This window comes from Amblyomma mixtum, chromosome 7 (assembly GCF_055824585.1).
Source record: "Amblyomma mixtum isolate Tamu chromosome 7, ASM5582458v1, whole genome shotgun sequence".
Taxonomy (NCBI): domain Eukaryota; kingdom Metazoa; phylum Arthropoda; class Arachnida; order Ixodida; family Ixodidae; genus Amblyomma; species Amblyomma mixtum.
This window is the reverse complement of record NC_143018.1, coordinates 8394456-8410710: the sequence shown is the minus strand read 5'-3', so window position 1 is coordinate 8410710 and position 16255 is coordinate 8394456. Positions and strand designations below refer to the sequence as shown.

At 46.7% G+C, this 16255-nt stretch overlaps 2 protein-coding genes across 4 annotated transcripts in view; one reads left to right on the top strand and one right to left on the bottom strand.

Annotated features, from left to right (window-relative positions):
• Positions 1-7348, bottom strand: part of stmA (Protein EFR3 homolog stmA) — a 30003-nt gene extending 22655 nt beyond the window's left edge. The window contains exons 1-6 of one of the 2 annotated variants that reach the window (XM_089551547.1): positions 6788-7348; positions 3899-3975; positions 3510-3788; positions 2509-2630; positions 910-1047; positions 211-342 (exon numbers count right to left, since the gene is read on the bottom strand). In XM_089551547.1, the coding sequence (XP_089407673.1) occupies positions 211-342; positions 910-1047; positions 2509-2630; positions 3510-3788; positions 3899-3975; positions 6788-6791 (752 nt within the window). In that variant the 5' untranslated portion in view covers positions 6792-7348. Of the gene's footprint in view, positions 1-210; positions 343-909; positions 1048-2508; positions 2631-3509; positions 3789-3898; positions 3976-5425; positions 6267-6787 lie in introns of those variants that run through there. The other variant, XM_089551546.1, reaches the window with a different exon arrangement.
• A 96-nt stretch (positions 7349-7444) lies between these two features.
• The window catches only part of LOC149334899 (dystrobrevin alpha-like), a 23129-nt gene continuing 14318 nt past the window's right edge, over positions 7445-16255 (top strand). Inside the window, exons 1-5 of one of the 2 annotated variants that reach the window (XM_089551548.1) lie at positions 7445-7741; positions 9849-10016; positions 11509-11589; positions 14086-14299; positions 15234-15319. In XM_089551548.1, the coding sequence (XP_089407674.1) occupies positions 9911-10016; positions 11509-11589; positions 14086-14299; positions 15234-15319 (487 nt within the window). In that variant the 5' untranslated portion in view covers positions 7445-7741; positions 9849-9910. Of the gene's footprint in view, positions 7742-9848; positions 10017-11508; positions 11590-14085; positions 14300-15233; positions 15320-16255 lie in introns of those variants that run through there. The other variant, XM_089551549.1, reaches the window with a different exon arrangement.

Genomic DNA, 16255 nt, shown 5'->3' with positions numbered 1-16255 from the left:
CACAAGTGGTGCAACATCACACACGGCTACCCAGTCTTCTGAAGAGAAGCAATGATGGCCGGCTCATTCAAAATTAGTTGCCAAACTGTCAAGCAACTAGGGAAACACAATTTCTAGCCTTCACTGACATCAAGACAGTGTTCGCACCAACGAGAAATGTTCCAAACTGTTGAATTTCAAACTTCTCCAGATGTGCTGGCGGATACTCACTTTAGAACTGGCTTGATGACGGATGCGATATGGCCATACGTGGCTCGCCCCATGACCTCTCGGAAGCAGTTCTCGGCCAAGGTGACGGGTGTCTCCACCTGAGGACTGTCTGGCGTCTCCGAAGCCCGCGCACTGCCAGACAACATTGCAAAGCATAAGAACCGAGCCCACAACACACAGACTTTGAAATGAAAAGGCAGCACCCCCTGCTCCCGTGTCCCTCCCCACTCCTGACGCAGCGTTATGGTCGGTGGCACTCAAGAGACAGAATGCAATGAGAGCAAACAAAACCTTGTCTGGGCAGTGCCGCCTTCCCCACTTTCTTGCTGTGAATGAACGGACGGAGTGCCTCCCTTCGCTAAGCTGCAAGGAAATGAAGAGAAAGATTGTGCCGTTCGTAACGGGTAAGGTAGAATTAGCGTTACTGAACAGTCGTTGGCCACAAACGGGTCTTTCACAGGTGCTTGGTGCTCGGATTAGAAGACAGAGCAACAGGAATAGGTTTATTGCATTTGAAAAACAGGAAACAGAAGAGAGAAAGACCAAATATTAGGTGCCTAGCCTTGACATTCAGGTCTTAGCACACCGTCACAGAAATGTATCTCGTAGAGAAGCGTGTACAGCTGAATCGATGCATCACTCAAATGCCTCATGCTGCCTTTGTAAGTGCAGCTATAAGAATCGCGCAGAACAACTCACTTGGCATCCTGCATGTTGAACAGCAGGGAAGGCACAATCTTCTCCATGTGGGTTTCGTCCCAGATGTTCACCTGGAGGTCGTCACTGACCGTCTTCCGCACCACTCCCTGCAGACCCCGTAGTCCCGCCAGGCGTAGCCTGCATGCACGCAGAGACTCACATGTCATGGGAGAAGCAGAAAACAAAAGGTCTTGGGTTTCTAGGAACCAAGAAGATCCCTAGGTCCCTAGGATCCTAGACAGTCCCTAAGCCCCTAGAATAATGAGAGTGCCGACAAACTGCTTTCAGGTGACAACAAGGACAAGTGATGCTCAGAATTCATACGCTCTTTGCAATACCTACAGAGTTGAGCAGTGATTCCATCAAGAGCCCTCCCAGTCTATATGAAGCAGATGGTTGTACTCTAAAAATTATGAAGGCAGTCGACACTTCAATGAGGGCAATATGCCCCAATTGGCCATGAGACTGGTGGCTGCTGCAACTCCAATTGGAAAATAATGCTTCACTTCTGTGCTTCGTCTAAACCGTGCATGGAAAACGCTTGCCCTCCATTGCTAGGGTCACAAAGAACATTCATAAAACATGCTTAGTTGAGTAAAAATAATAACGTGTAAGAGGCCCCGTTAGGAACTGAAAAACATTTGATTTTAATTTAATCAATGTTCTTACCAGTTTTTCAGCATAAAAATGTGATCATACCAACTGAGAACACAAATGGCACAAAGAAGTGGAGGGCAGGAATGCAAAGAATGCTTCTAATCTCTTAACCTTAACAGAGTAATGCTCCTTTTCAATTCCCTCAAACAAATGTCAAATCGTAACGAAGCTTGATGAAAAAAGATAAGCACAAGACCCGAGCAGTGCATGCCACAAGCATAAACACCACAAATGCAAGAGAATGCATTGAAGGTGAAAAGATGCTGCTTCCCTAACATGATGTCAATCAACAAAACGAACAAACATGAAGAGTAAGAAAGTATACTTTCAAGGAGCTAGATTGGCCATCCCAAGCAGCTTCCTTCATTATTTCTACACACTGCCCAGACCAACTCTGCCCAAAGCACAGCCAACCGGACCACAGCCTCATAACACACTCCCCTCGAATGACAGCTCAGCAGATGCAGCCTCATTTGTTTGGTTTATGGGGGTTTAACGTCCCAAAGCAACCCAGGATATGAGGGACACTGCAGTGAAGGGCTCCGGATTGCAGCAGAGTGTGGAAAACCACATTATGCATGGGATGTAGCTCGTATAGTGTGCCAACAAAAAGTGCGATTGTACTAGCTCACCTTTCTCACATTTATTTTAACTTAGCAAATCGTTCTAAAGTTTTTTCTGATGACTAGGCTTTAAAATTATGATGCAGCACTTCCTTCAGGCCTTTCTTTCCTCCGTGCAAACAAGAAGGGTTTGTTAGGCATTTCAGGCATGTAGACTAAAAGAAAAACACCATTTTTCTAGACTGCATTAGTGAAGACAGTTCTTAAAATGGTATTTCTGCTCTTTCTAACAGTTCCTTTGCTTCCTTCCCTGCACAAAGCGCACAGGGCAACCAACAGCAGACCGGAGGTAGGCAGCAGAGATGTAGAACCAGCTCACTGTTTTCTCAGCTCAGCATCCGGGTTGTTGTCATGACAGAGGGAGGAGAACTTGGACACAAAGAAGTCGTAGCGTCGGTGATACGATGGTGTGTCCTCTTCTATGTTGGCAAAACGTACAAACTGCACACGTGTAGGGAAGAGAGAAAAAAAAAGAATGAAAGGCTGCACTTCTTTTCAAAAAGCTCCAGAACAAGGGTACACACAACAAAATATTAGGTTGATTAGAGGTGCCCTTTTCATATAATTTCGGTCAATGATAATTGTTCAAGCCTGAATCATTAACTGCGCTGTGAGGTTTCTCAAAAAAGAAAAGAGTGCAGTCATTCACATCTAGCTTTGTGGCATTAGCAGTTTATGTCTTTATGATACTCATTCGCATGAAAATATAGAACTCTGCAAATGCTGCTTTTCTTGAATCTTGAATGAATCTCAAACAAGAGCTTGAGAAGCTCTTATGCCTGTCAAAATTGCAACACATGAGAGTCCATAAATTCCGTTCAACTAAAATGAATCTGTCAAACAATGCGAGTAGTGTCCTAAAGCTCAGCAATGGAAGGCATGCTACCAAAACAAGTTTGTAAACAAAGAGAGCATGCTAACATTTTGAAATGACACATGAAGTTGGGAAGACTATGATGGCTTTCTGGCTAATCACAGTCTGACCTGTCCTGATGCACGAAAATGCACCCTGGACTTTCAGAACACAGTTGCCATTAAAAAAAGCAGAGAATGTGTCGCGTGTGAAACTGTCACATCCGAATCAGATCACTAGACCTGAGAAGGATTGCGTGAGCACGGCTGCTTCAGCTGTCTTCTCTGGTAAAGAGCTGACCTTTGTGCGCATGTGCACGTGATTCCTTTGCTTTGGATAGCAGATATATACCAGCGGACCGCTCACTAAAATTGTTTCAAGTTCAGCGCTCATCCTTGTCTCTGCTCCATCACCTTGTCCTGCAGTCATTTTTTGCGAACAAAACACGGCAAGTGGTCGGGACCCACCGACTGGGTGGCGAGCAGCTGGAGATCTGGGTTCTGGCACTCCAGGAGCCGTTGCACCATCTTGAGGAAACTCTCGACGAACAGGTTGAGGCTCTGGGCATGGCACGCCACCAGCAGCTGGTCCATGGCCTCCATGGAGATCTCCACGTACTTGAGCCGGTGGCGCGAGATGTCCCGCGACACCCTGAGGGCCAGGTACTCGCCGATACGGTCCAGCTTCTCGGGTGACGAGAGCGCATAGAAGGTGAGCTTCTCCATGTTGTTGCGCACCAGCCCATCCTGAAATGCGCAAAGGGGGGTTCAAAAGGCAAAAAATGCAAGGCAAGGCGAAAGTGCAAGGCGAAAGTGCAAGGCGAAAGTGCAAGGCGAAAGTGCAAGGCCAAACTCACTTCAGGGTTGGCAGGAAAGATATTGTCCACCAAACGTTTGTAGCGGGGCCGCAATGCCGCACAACAACCACAGCAACCTGAAAGGGACACGAAAGCTCAGCAACAGCAGAATGTAAAAGAGCCAAGTGGGCACATATCTGAAAAAGCATCTCTGCAGCCCACAGCCTCTGTCACTAACTAATTGAGATTAAAATAACGTCCAGGAAGGATATGCCAGACATTCTTCAACTAATTGCCTGAATCCAGGTGATTATTTTACCACTGAGCACCCATACTGCATCTTTCACAGCAGGTTTTAGGAAGAGCCACTTCAGAAACAGCCTTTCAAAATAATAACTAACAAATATGGCTCTGCACGTTTGCACGACAGTGTGGACAAGATATTGTCATGACCATGAGACATTATTGCTACTAATTATACACTTTCCTTTTTTATGTGACGTGGCTTCCGAGAAAATAATGCAAAGCATTCTGCTGAGCAAGTTGGTCGTTCATGTTTAAAACAACATAGTGCAATAAAATGACAGGATAAAGGCAGACAGACACAGAACAATTGCAGAATCACAGGTGCCTGTGATCGCTCCATGTCCATCTGTCTTCGTCCTGTCTTTTTATTGCGTTAACTTGTTCAGTTCGCAGATACAATATTTATGCTCAAAATGGGGGCACCCAGCCTTGTAAAAGCAGGGAATGGTGGCAGTGAAGAGCAAGAAGGCTCTCACGCAGTGTTGTTTCACTCCAGTGGTACCTGCAGAGAGTTGACCAGCCAGACCTGTACCCTGTTCTATGAAGAGGTTCTTACAAAGACAACAGAGGGTAAAACCCCTTTACTAAGTCCACGTGAAAATAGAGCAGCATTAATTCCAGCTGGAGGCAGCTGGAAGAGGAAATTTTCTAGCTGGAAGCAAGAAATGTTCCACCTGGACACAATTTACCTGTATTTGAATTACGGTTTGCCTGAAGCATTTTTTTTGTTGCAATACTCTGCACACACGTCCCAGTTGATGGCCCTATTTTTATCAGATCACTGAGCTTTTCCGTAACGTTAAGATTCCTTCTTACCTCCCGATCCCTGTGCTTATATAAGTCCACAGAGGTTCTGTTGCATTACTAATGATAGCCTAGCAAATAAATTAACGTCCAAGAGCGCTACAAATATCTACGTGTCTAAGTTTTGTGTTTCGTATTCAGAAATATAAATTTGCGAGCAAATGACTTTTACAATAAGAATGAGTATGAAAACAGAGAAGACACCACAATGCATCAAATCCACTGAATAGTGCGTGAAATGCCTACAAGACTGCAACTACCCCTCTTGTACCTTCAGCTCCTGACCAGCACGAAAAAAAAACCGCAGTTTATATGCCTCAGTAACAAAGCACAGCACTGCACAGGCTAGTTTGGGTACGTTCCCTGGCACGAGACTAAACTGCTTGTTTTCATCTACACACATGTGTCGGAGCTGGCATAGGTTTGTGACAACGTACACCAAAAGCACTGCCTGGAATCAAGACATGGCACACTCACAGTCGTGTTGCTCGCACTGCTTGAGGATGGAGCCAACCCACTGGCTTTCCATGCACCAACGCAAACTCGGAGTCAAGAACGACATGCTGCTTCGAGTACAGCAGCTTAGCAGTGAAGCGGTCGTTAAGGAGGGAGGACGCGGCGCCTATGTAGTACCTCTACCATGCGGGACCGTCAACAGTGTTTCTCGAGGAGGGGTTATTAAGGACAGCCTATGGTGCGGAGGCGTCGCGTGCTGTGCCGTGCCGCTGGGGAAAGGAAACGTCTCTCTCGAGCTGCCCTTTTTTTTTTCCTACCTGGGGTTGTGCACCAATGGAAAAAGCTACGAGCCTACATGGCTGTCGGCAGCGCCCGCAGACACGCCGCGACTACGGACTAGGACGACGCGCGGGCCGCATGTAAGCCGCTGCCGCTCAACCGAGGAGTCGGCCGAAACTCCAGACGGCACGTAAGGACGCAAACACGCAGAGCGGCGGCGAAGCCTCGCCGACGGCGTTCTCGTCGCCTCGTCCCGATCGAAAAGTGATGCATCTGCGGACAGGGGTGAGCATAGCGATCCACTGAGACGACGACGATGCCGCTCTGGAGCTAAGGCACGACTGGGGGGCGGGGGGAGGCAAAGTCAGCAGACGGCCACCAGCTCGGTGTTGCGGGGACCCCTTAAAAGGTCAGCTCCCCCGGCCGGCAGCACAGCGCGATGCGGTCTTCTATGCGGCTCCGGGCTCTGCCAGCTTCGTCCGTGTGTATCGACCCGGCGGTGGCCAACAGCGCGGACGACGGCTGCGCACCGCGGGCTTATAGGAGCGCGAAGCCCGGGTAAAAAAAAAAAAAAAAGCTCGGGCTAAAAAAGCTAACGTTGCCCAGCGCAGACCAATGGCTCCGGCAACCCGGAAAAGCGAACGGTCGGGGTTCTTTCGAACCGAGGCAACTCCGCGAAGATGCCCGACCCGCCGCCATCGACGGCCCCAGAGCTCAAGGAGCCGTCTGCTAGCCGAAACAACGGGCTCTCTGACTTTCTACTTCGTTTGATCTCGCCTGCGGGCCTTTTCGCTACGTGTCAGCCTGCGAAAAAACTGAGCGTGTTCTGTAGATTGGGAATCTCAGGAATCCCAGTCAGCTGAGGAGATGTCGATTCGAGACGCAAGCTCGTATGACATAACCGAAAGGGTTTGCCTGTGTGCAGTACGCTGGTGCTACAAGAACTCACCAGCGAAAGGTACGAGTGCCTTGTCAGTTGAATTATGTGTCAAGCAGCGCAGTAGCTCACTCCTGCCCGGTCGTCAACGGGCGATACCGCGCTGTACCCAGATCAATTCGTGTGGATGACAGGAGGCGTGACGGAAGAAGGGACGATCATCTTACCCATCCGGTGACCTCCAACCGAGCACGGTGACCTCCGAGCACGAGCACGACAGCACGAGCAAGACAGCCCTGTCCTGTCTTCGTCGTCCTTTACTGTGTTGTCTTTGTGTGCGTTAAAAGGAACTCCAGGCACGAAGTTAACGAAGTTCACTACACAGTAAAAAAACAGCGCGCTCTTACGCGCTTACTGTGCGCTTCGTTTACGTACTTAAACTGCAGACAATTTCCTCCTTCATGTTCGAAGGCGATTTCGATGAAATAAAGGCACGGGTGTGTGATTAATTTACACCGGCTGAGACGCCAAGACGAGGCCCCAGCCCACTGACGAGCAGTTCGCAAGGTAGGTCTCCACACACCAGAACAATCACTCACAGCTCGCTACTGCTACAAAACCACTCACGCCGTTCACACTTGGTCCACTTGCGTCTAAAGCTAAAACTTTCACAAGGCCACGGTGATTGTGCACTGAAAAGTTATATCACGTTAATACCGCCATAACGCAACTTTTTCTTCCTTCGTAGCGTTGTCATTTGTCTATGAGGTTGAGGTCTTTTAGCGTAGACAAATAGCTTGTAGTATAAATGCTTGAATTAAAACAACATACAGCGCAGACTAGCGTCAAACTTGGTAACTAATGTTTTGATTGCAGCAAAAATGTTTAATAATGTCAGAACGTTAGAACGAAATTTTCAAGCTTTATGAAATATAACAGATTGATACCACCGAGTTGCTATGTGCATGTGTCAAGAATTAACATCCTGCCAAGTGGCATTGCTTTAGCTTCGTGCCTGTTGTTTGTATTTCTAGCATTTCGGCGCAACGCCAAGATGGCGTGCTCGAAGCAAGTTTGACGTTAGTTTTATAGCTTAGAACCAAGAAAAAAATCTCGCCAGAACTTTAATGCGCCCAAACTTAGACACATCGATGCATGGATAAAGCTTTTGTACCCTTTCTGTAAGTACCACGCGCAACGGCTCGCCGTATTGCGCGCGCAATTCTCGTGCGGTGCTGCTGCCGCACCTACTCGCCGCGGCCGCTGGCGTCTATGTTGTAACGGGGCCCGCGTACCAGAGACTCAGAAGAAAGTTCTCAAAATGCGCATCGCTGCTCGTTGGGCGTGGCAGTGACGCCGTAGCGGCGTAGCGGGACGCTTAGCCAGCAACTGCGGAAGCTATTTGCGATACTGGCTCTGCATCAAAGCTCGTCCGAAACCCATTTGGCAGCAAATCTCGAGCAGCCAACGCGGCTCTCTCCGCTCTGGCAGCGACTGATTGCGGATGCAGTGATTGCGCTCGGAAAGCGAACGACGCGGCTGGCGTGTCAAAAAAACCAAGCGACAAACGTGCGCGCGTTCGGGAACGAAAAAAAAAAATACGAGAAGGAAGTACAAGAAGTGTTGTTTCGTTTCGCGTGTGATATTTTTAACATCTAGCGATCGGTTAAGCGATGGCTTCGTGTTTGATCATGCATGCCTCAAAGCTCTAATAGCTCAAAGCTCTTGTGTCCTCGTGTTTTGCTGCGCTACAGTATATTGAAACTATGTACCAACAAGCCCAAAAAGCCACGCTACTGAACTAATAGGACGGCCAGTCGCAGCACCGTGTTGCGAACAGTGCACGCCTTGCGTTACCACGATCTTTTCCGAAAAAAGATGTGCGCTTGTGGATGTGTGACTCGCAGTTTCGGTTTCCTACTTGCTTGACACGGGCGTGCGTGTACTGAGCGCAGGCTTGCAAACAACCTGCGATTCTTCGTCGGTCGAAGCTCGTTTAAGTTCGTAAGCAGTCAGTGCTGCTGTTCCGACGCACGCGCCGTTGATGGCTTGGGGTACGCCCATATGGTTGGCTGCTCTTTACTGGGCGATCGTGAAACGAAATCGTGCGCCCGCATCGTCTGTTTTTGCGTGGTAGTAAAAAACCGCGTGCACATTGCTCGCACTGTGGTTTCTAGTTGCTGTGGCAACCAGCTTGTTGCAGCAACTAGCCATGTCGTAACTTTAAAGCGTTTCTGCAAAAGTGGCATAGGTTCAGGCCGGGCATAATTTCTTGTATGTATTTCAGGGTTGTGATGAGCATCCTAGCTGCATGCTGTGGAAGACCGAAAACGAAAGCTAGTGCTATTAAGCATGCTTACTATGCACAGATGTTCGACGTGCTTACCTGTTCAAAAAGTGCAGCTGTATTTGATTCTGTGAAGTAGCTGTGATGTCTGCGCAGAGATTTCAGTTGTTTGGAGAAATGTGCAACAAACAATGTGTAGAAAAAAAAAATCGTGAAGCTGAAGCAGGCAGCTGAAGTTGTGGTGTTGGAGCATAAATACCTTGGCATGCACACTTCAAAGCAATTAAATCTGTGGCTTTAACTGTTGTACAGAAATGTGGGTTATGTTGATGCTGTGGAAGACTAAACTGGTTGAAGAAGGTTTTTATTTTGATACAAAATACCCCAGAAATACAACCAATTTGCTTTCACTAGCGAACACAATTGACAGAGGTATACTCTTCAGTGACCGTGGAGCATACAAAGGCTCCAAATTATTCTCCCTTATCATGCAGCACACGCTTTCTGCTCATTTGTCCTCTCATTAAGTTTCTAAGATTGAAGATTGATTTATTATCTTACTTTTTTTTTATGTTTCCACCAACGTGTGCACACATTCGATGGTGCAGACCAATGCCCATAGCTTGCTCTTTGCTGCAGAATTAAATGCTAACCACGTTCTGATAACCACGTTGGAACAGACTCTCTCAAACTGCCAGTGCATTAATAAATGTAAGCATTTGGTTGATTTTGGCAGAAATGCTTCAGCAAAGAACAGCACAAAACCACAAGAGGCACTCCATGTATGTTTTCTTCAAGACCCCTGTGGTTTTCCACTGTGTCAGTTTTCATTGAAGTATATGTCGATGCACACAATACACCCTGTGTGCAGCCTTACCAGGTGCATTTCTTTCAATGACTTTGCAGGTCTGATTCCTTACCATTGCCTGCTTTGGTTAGCTAGGAAGTTGTATCCAGTGTGAGAAGACCTTGCATGTGGCACTGTCATCTTGTCTGTGCAGTCCCATGGGATCGTCGGGGGTGGCAGGGGAATGGAGGACTAGTGGTTGCAGTTGACTGACGAATGACGATAGCCTCCACTCTGGCAGAGGAGCCGGCACCAGGGTTTGACATGGAGTACCCGGACGAAGAGCCGGGGGCAGACGTGAAGTTGCTCATGGCTGAAATGAGTAAGCAGGATGCCACACCCCCCTCCCCCTTCTACATTTGTTGAATGTGTTATTTGCTCAGCCACCTATACCTGAAAAGCATAAACTGACATCATGTACACATTTTAGGACCAACAGCTGTTCCCAGGGCTTTGGCAGCCATAGCAAACCGGCCAGGAGGGGGATTGAGTGAAGTCAAAGGTCACGCCGAGTGCACAGCGTATCTGACAAGCGGGGAGGCAAGTTGGAAGTCGGGATGAACAGGAAGCACCAGCAACATCTCCAAATGGATAGCTCAAGCTCCTGCTCTGCTCCTAACGAATAGATTGTTTTTCTTCACTCTAAACAAGTTTTGTTAGCGACAGTGACAGCAGTTTGTTGTCATCTACAACATCTGCTCCTGAACCAGCTATTGTAATAACATTCTTGAAAGTTGTCTGAATAATATTGCTGCAGATTGGACAAACATCCCGTGCATTCTCTGTGTACTATTTTTAAATTTGCATCTGACGTTATGTATTACATGTATTACCTGGCACATCATGCACCTTCATTTGTTAAAACCAGGATTAAAACACTGTATCTTTGTGTGAGTAAGTGAGGAAGAGTGTGGGATATGTAGATAAATGAAGGCATGAATAAGTGATGTAGGGTGCTGTTCTTTAGGGTGGGTGTTTGTGGCTGCTAAAACATGGCTTAAGTTTGACTAGTTGAAATTCGTGAAAGAACATTCACATTGCAACCATTCATGGTATGAAAAGTGGTTGAAAAAATGTGCATTTCACAAGGCACACAAAAAGCGCAGTGAAATGCTATAACTAGTTGATTTTTTTCTCTTGCTGAAATGTTGCAGTATTATCACTGTGAGAACATCACGAATTCACTCAAACGTCGTAGTGCCATAGCGTGTACCAAGTTCTGTAAATGGCAGTGTACCACTTGTCTAGCGTGGTGCTTTACACATTTTCAGGGTACATTGCTTTTGCTTTTCAGTCTGCATATAAATCCATTTGCTGGCATTTATTAATGCGATAGCACTAGAGGGTCGTCACACCAAAACCCCACCAATGTCCGGTGTCACAAAATTGACTGATTGGTCAAGAGAGGTCATGTGACCTTTTGATGCCATCACAGCCGGCCTTGATGGGCCACCCTGATTGGCTGAGAGAGATCATGTGACTTTGTGATGTCATTGCAACCTGCCCACTGGGTTGCGAGCAACCTAGTTTCTAGGCAGCAACCTGGATTGAGAATCTAAATAAAAAATCTGAAAAAAGTGATATGAGCAAATATTGGCACCGTCACAGCATAGTCGATACCTGCTACTGAAGCTAGGAGTCCTACTACAGCAGTTGATGGACCGATAGTTGCAAAGAAACTGATAATGCACACGGACTCAGAGAGTTGCAACAGAAGCTGTGACAAATGTGAAATCTAGTGCTATCGAATTTCACTTCTAAAGTGACTTAAGTGTCCCTATAGTTTTTAACAGTACTGGGTCTTATGTGTGCAGAGAACCAGAACTTTGATGTGATCCGGTTTTCCTCCTACCGGACGGCCTGCAAGCTTCGCTTCATCCAGAAGCGATGTCAATGTAAGACACTGGCTTCATCTCATTTGGCAAGCACATGCGATGGGCACATTTATTTTTAAAGGATGGTGTGGAGGTCCAATGTTTTTAGGTTTTGGTTTTTTGGGTTTTAACATCCCAAAGCGACTATGCTATGAGGGAAGCTGTAGTGAAGGGCTCTGGATAATTTCTACAGCCTGGGGTTCTTTATCGACACGGCATAGCACATGAGCCTCTGGCATTTCACCTCCATCGAAATGTGACTGCCATGGCCGTAATCGAACTGGCGTCTTTCGGGTCAGCAGCTGAGCGCCACAACCACCAAGCCGCCGCAGCTGCTCCAATGTTTTTAGGATAATTCTCTAAGCTGAAGTACGTGCGTAATAATGGAGTAATTATTCATTAGTATCTGCCCAAGCATAGCTGTACGACTAAAAAGGAAGGCTATACAGCTTTCTCGGAAAAATTCATTCTGGTTCCAGGATAACCCAGGACAGTCGCCTGTCCAGGCAGTCAGTCGCTCTACCAGCTAAGCTAACCATGACGGCTAACAGGTGGTAGGGCAAGAGTGAAATGATTAACAACTCGAAGTGGGAATGGGGTCAGTCCGCTGTTATGGGAATCGCCCCCAAGGTGGAGTATATTTGGAATAATGGAGTAATTGCACAATAGTAATAGCTCTTTACTCATTCTAACGAGTGAGTACTGTCTTATTACTTGGGTGTGGAAGTTCTTTTGCTATATTTACCTCTAGTTTTCGTATGCCTCCCTAGGTGCATCTACTCACAATAAAGTTGTCCTAGCAAAGTGGCTAGCAGTGTGTGAGTAGCCTAGTCTGGGAATACTTGATGAATAAAACGGACACAGTTTTGATTTATGTCATGCTTTGAATGTTCGCACTATTCACATTTCTAGAGTGCATCAAAATTTTCCATTGCAGACGAAAATATTGATTTGGGGGGCAACAGACGGATGAAGTGGACAGGATACAGCACTTCATCTGTTTGTCATCCCCCATTCGTGGGCTTCGGCCTGCAATGAAACAGGTTACCAAAGGACCCAGGTCTGTGCCATGTTATTTTAAATTCTTCAAATGCAGACTTAGTCTGAGGGTTCGGCTCAGTCTTGGATGGTGCTGGCTTTTCAGTCAGTATGGACTGGAGCTGATCGTAATGTCACACCAAGTAAACATAGCTCGTGCCTGAAATGCATGAAATCACTATGGAGTTAACCACTTAAAGGCCTCAGATGAGCTCAGTTCTTTACCGGCCCAACCCCTTCTTGAACTTTTGGTGAACTAAGCGTGTTGGTTGGTTGGTTTATGGGGTTTAACGTTCCAGAGCGACTAAGGCTATGAGAGATGCCGTAGTGAAGGGCTCCGGAAATTTCGACCACCTGGGGTTCTTTAACGTGCGCTGACGTCGCACAGTACACGGGCCTCTAGAATTTCTCCTCCAAAGAAATTCAACCGCCGCGGCCGGGATCGAGCCCGCGTCTTTTGGGTCAGCAGCCGAGCACCATAACCACTGAGCTACCGCAGCGGCAAACTAAGCGCGTGGAACTGTTTCATGGTTCAAATTGGTTGCAACAGGTGGCGGTACCACTTCTGGTGAGTGCCTGTACCCTTCAAATTTGGGACTGCCTACGGAGGAAAGGAGATAATTTAGAGCCCTAAAACTCAGGCACTATTTTGCATCGTTTTTTTGTGACACGTGCTGGCCTTTAGGGGGTCATGTGTTAAGGGGGATGAGGGTCTTGAAAACTTTTTTTTTATTTTTTTAACATATCTTTCTGAAACTTCGCACCTGGGTGTATCATTGAATGCTGATTTCGAATATGCATTTAGATTTCAAATATCTCACCTGGAAGGAAATATATGGCAAAATAAAATATCCTAATTAGGTAATTTCTTACGGGCCTTTTTAGTAATTTATCAGTTAAATAAACATTTTTAAAGAATAAGCAGACATTTGCGAAGGCCCAAAGCACATCCTAAAGCTAACAGAATGTCTACAAACTAATTTTGTTGATCATAAATAAACAACAAAGTTGGAAAGAAAAAATGACGTGGCAGTAATTAGCCCACACTTGGCCTAATTGCTCATATATCATGTTTAAAGAAAAAAAGAAAGCTTTAGGATGTGCTTTGGGCCTTTGCAAATGTCTTCTTATTCTTAAAAAATCATTCTTTAACTGATAAATTACTCTAAAGGCCCGTAAGAAATTACCTAATTTGAATGTTATTTTGCGATAAATTTTCTTCCAGGTGAGATATTTGAAATCTAAATGCATATTTGAAATCAGCATTCTATGATACACCTGTGTGGTAAGTTTCAACAAGTTATGTCGAAAAATAAAAATAAGTTTTCAAAACCCTCATCCCCCTTTTAACCTATCTTCTCAGAACGGCGAATATTGCAGAAATTGATGAGTGCGCTATCTTTTGAAGGAAAACTCGAGTCTGGCGCATGCTCCGTGATTAACATGAGTGTGTTTGTCATGTTGGGGTCTCCCGTGCAGTGCATTTAGTGGACTTATGGAACTTGATCGAGGCCTTCCGGGAGAATGCGCTCAATGCCATGGATGCCCAGGCGCCGCTCGGGGTGACGCGGGTGCGCGCCCTCCTGGGCTCGCTCTACTACCAGCTCAACAAGCGCCTTCCCCCGAGCCAGCAGCTGGACCTGCCCCACTGTGTCAGCCTGCTGCTCAACTGGCTGCTGGCCAGCTACGACCCGTCAGTACTGCCTGGGATGGGCCATCATCTCGCGGCGCCAAGGCAGAGATGACGCAGATACTGCAGTGACTTGCATATGAAGTGAAGTGAGGTCACTAGAACAAAGCGATATGAAAAGGAGCGCCTTATCAACGTGCACTCAACAGTTGCTCCTAGCTTGTTGGCGCTTTCAAATTAGCTACAGTAAAATTTCACTAATTTATTAGGTAGTAAAAAGTAATGGCCGCTGTTCAGTCCTGGTCACTGTATTCTGAAGGAACTATAAACTTTGTGTGGCATCACCCTATTTTGTTGAATTACGGAAGTGCTGGAAAATGCACTGGCATTGGCAACAATTTTTCACTAATCGATCTCTGTGCATTTCTTACTAATAAACTGTCGCTGCTTTGAAATAAGCTGGGATAAGTTCGTTTAATAGAAGTCTTTTGTCTAACTAAACATACCATCCTAATGAGAGCCATGACGCATTGATTGGTTTGGTTTGATTTATGGTGTTTAATGTCCTAAAGCGACTCAGGCTATGAGAGACGTCGTAGTGAAGGGCTCAGAAAATTTTGACTACCTGAGATTCTTTAACGTGCATTGACATCGAAAGAGCATTCACATCGAACGTTAAAGAACCCCAGGTAATCGAAATTCTGGGAGCCCTTCACTACGGTGTCTCTCATAGCCTGAGTCGCTTTGGGACATTAAACACCATAAACCAAAGCAAACCAATCAATGAGTCATGGCTCTGGAAAGAGTGCTATGTTTAGTTACACATTGAATTTGTATGATCGGGGCTCATTTTTTCTGCATTGGGGCTTCATCACAGTTTCTATGGCTTACTGGTTGCATGCACCGTAATGAGAATAAATAAACTGTGTGGAAGAGTGCCCCTGTTTTGCAAGGTGAGTTGCAGTGAGTCTCCCTCCTCTGCCCTGGTGTGTTGCAGGGAGCAGCAGGGCTGCCTGCGAGTGCTCTCCCTCAAGGTGGCTCTGGCCATCCTGTGTGCGGGCAAGCTGCTGGACAAGCTGCGCTGTGAGTGGGACAGCTGCTTCCCGTATACGGACATATTTTACGGACACGCATTTAGTCCGTAAAATAGGCCCATGGTGTATGGACATATTTTACGGACATGCATTTGGTTTTCCGTAACCCTACGGACACACATTTAGTCCGTAAAATAGGCCCATGGTGTATGGACATATTTTACGGACATGCATTTGGTTTTCCGTAACCCTTCACTTTCTCTGGTACCCATCCGGTGTCGGCATTGTGAGTTAAAAATCACGGGCATGGCTCTGGCAGGTGGTGCCCAGAGAGCAACCTAGGAGGCAGATGGGCCACCTAGGTCACATGACCTTGTGGTGTCATCACAACCTGCCCACCGGATAGTGAGTGAACTGGCCACAGTGGCATGTGGTAGTTAATGATTGGCTGCTCCGGAAGAGCAACCCGCCCACCTCTGGGAGCACCTGCCATTGCAGGGCAGTGGCACACCATTTAAAGGGGCTCTGACACACCTTCCGAGGAGAGCACATGAACTCGCTAGGTCACTGCATCTTGTTGTCATGAACACCTGAACCAAATAATACACTTCTGCATGCAGCAGAGAGCCCACAATCATGTGCAAACGTTGGCGAGCCCTTCCTGGTGATTTTTTCATGCCAAAACCCTCCTCTGTCACTAACGCCTGCGTTTACAAGTTGAAAGATGGCTATTGGTTAGATTTTTTTTAGATGTCAGGCAGGTACCATGGCTGCAGCTAGTAAACCGTGCAGCTGAGGCAGGTCAGGAAGCTCCGCCCCCGGAGGTGGGGCCGGGGGAGGAGCGCCAACCTTCCAGCATGCAAAAAGTGACGAGAGAAAAGGGAAACGCGCAGAGATGCTAAGATTCAAATTTTGACTACAGATAACTCAGTTTTTACAAAGTGCGTTAAAAAAAATTCTTGCTGGGCAATATTCGTGAAGCGGG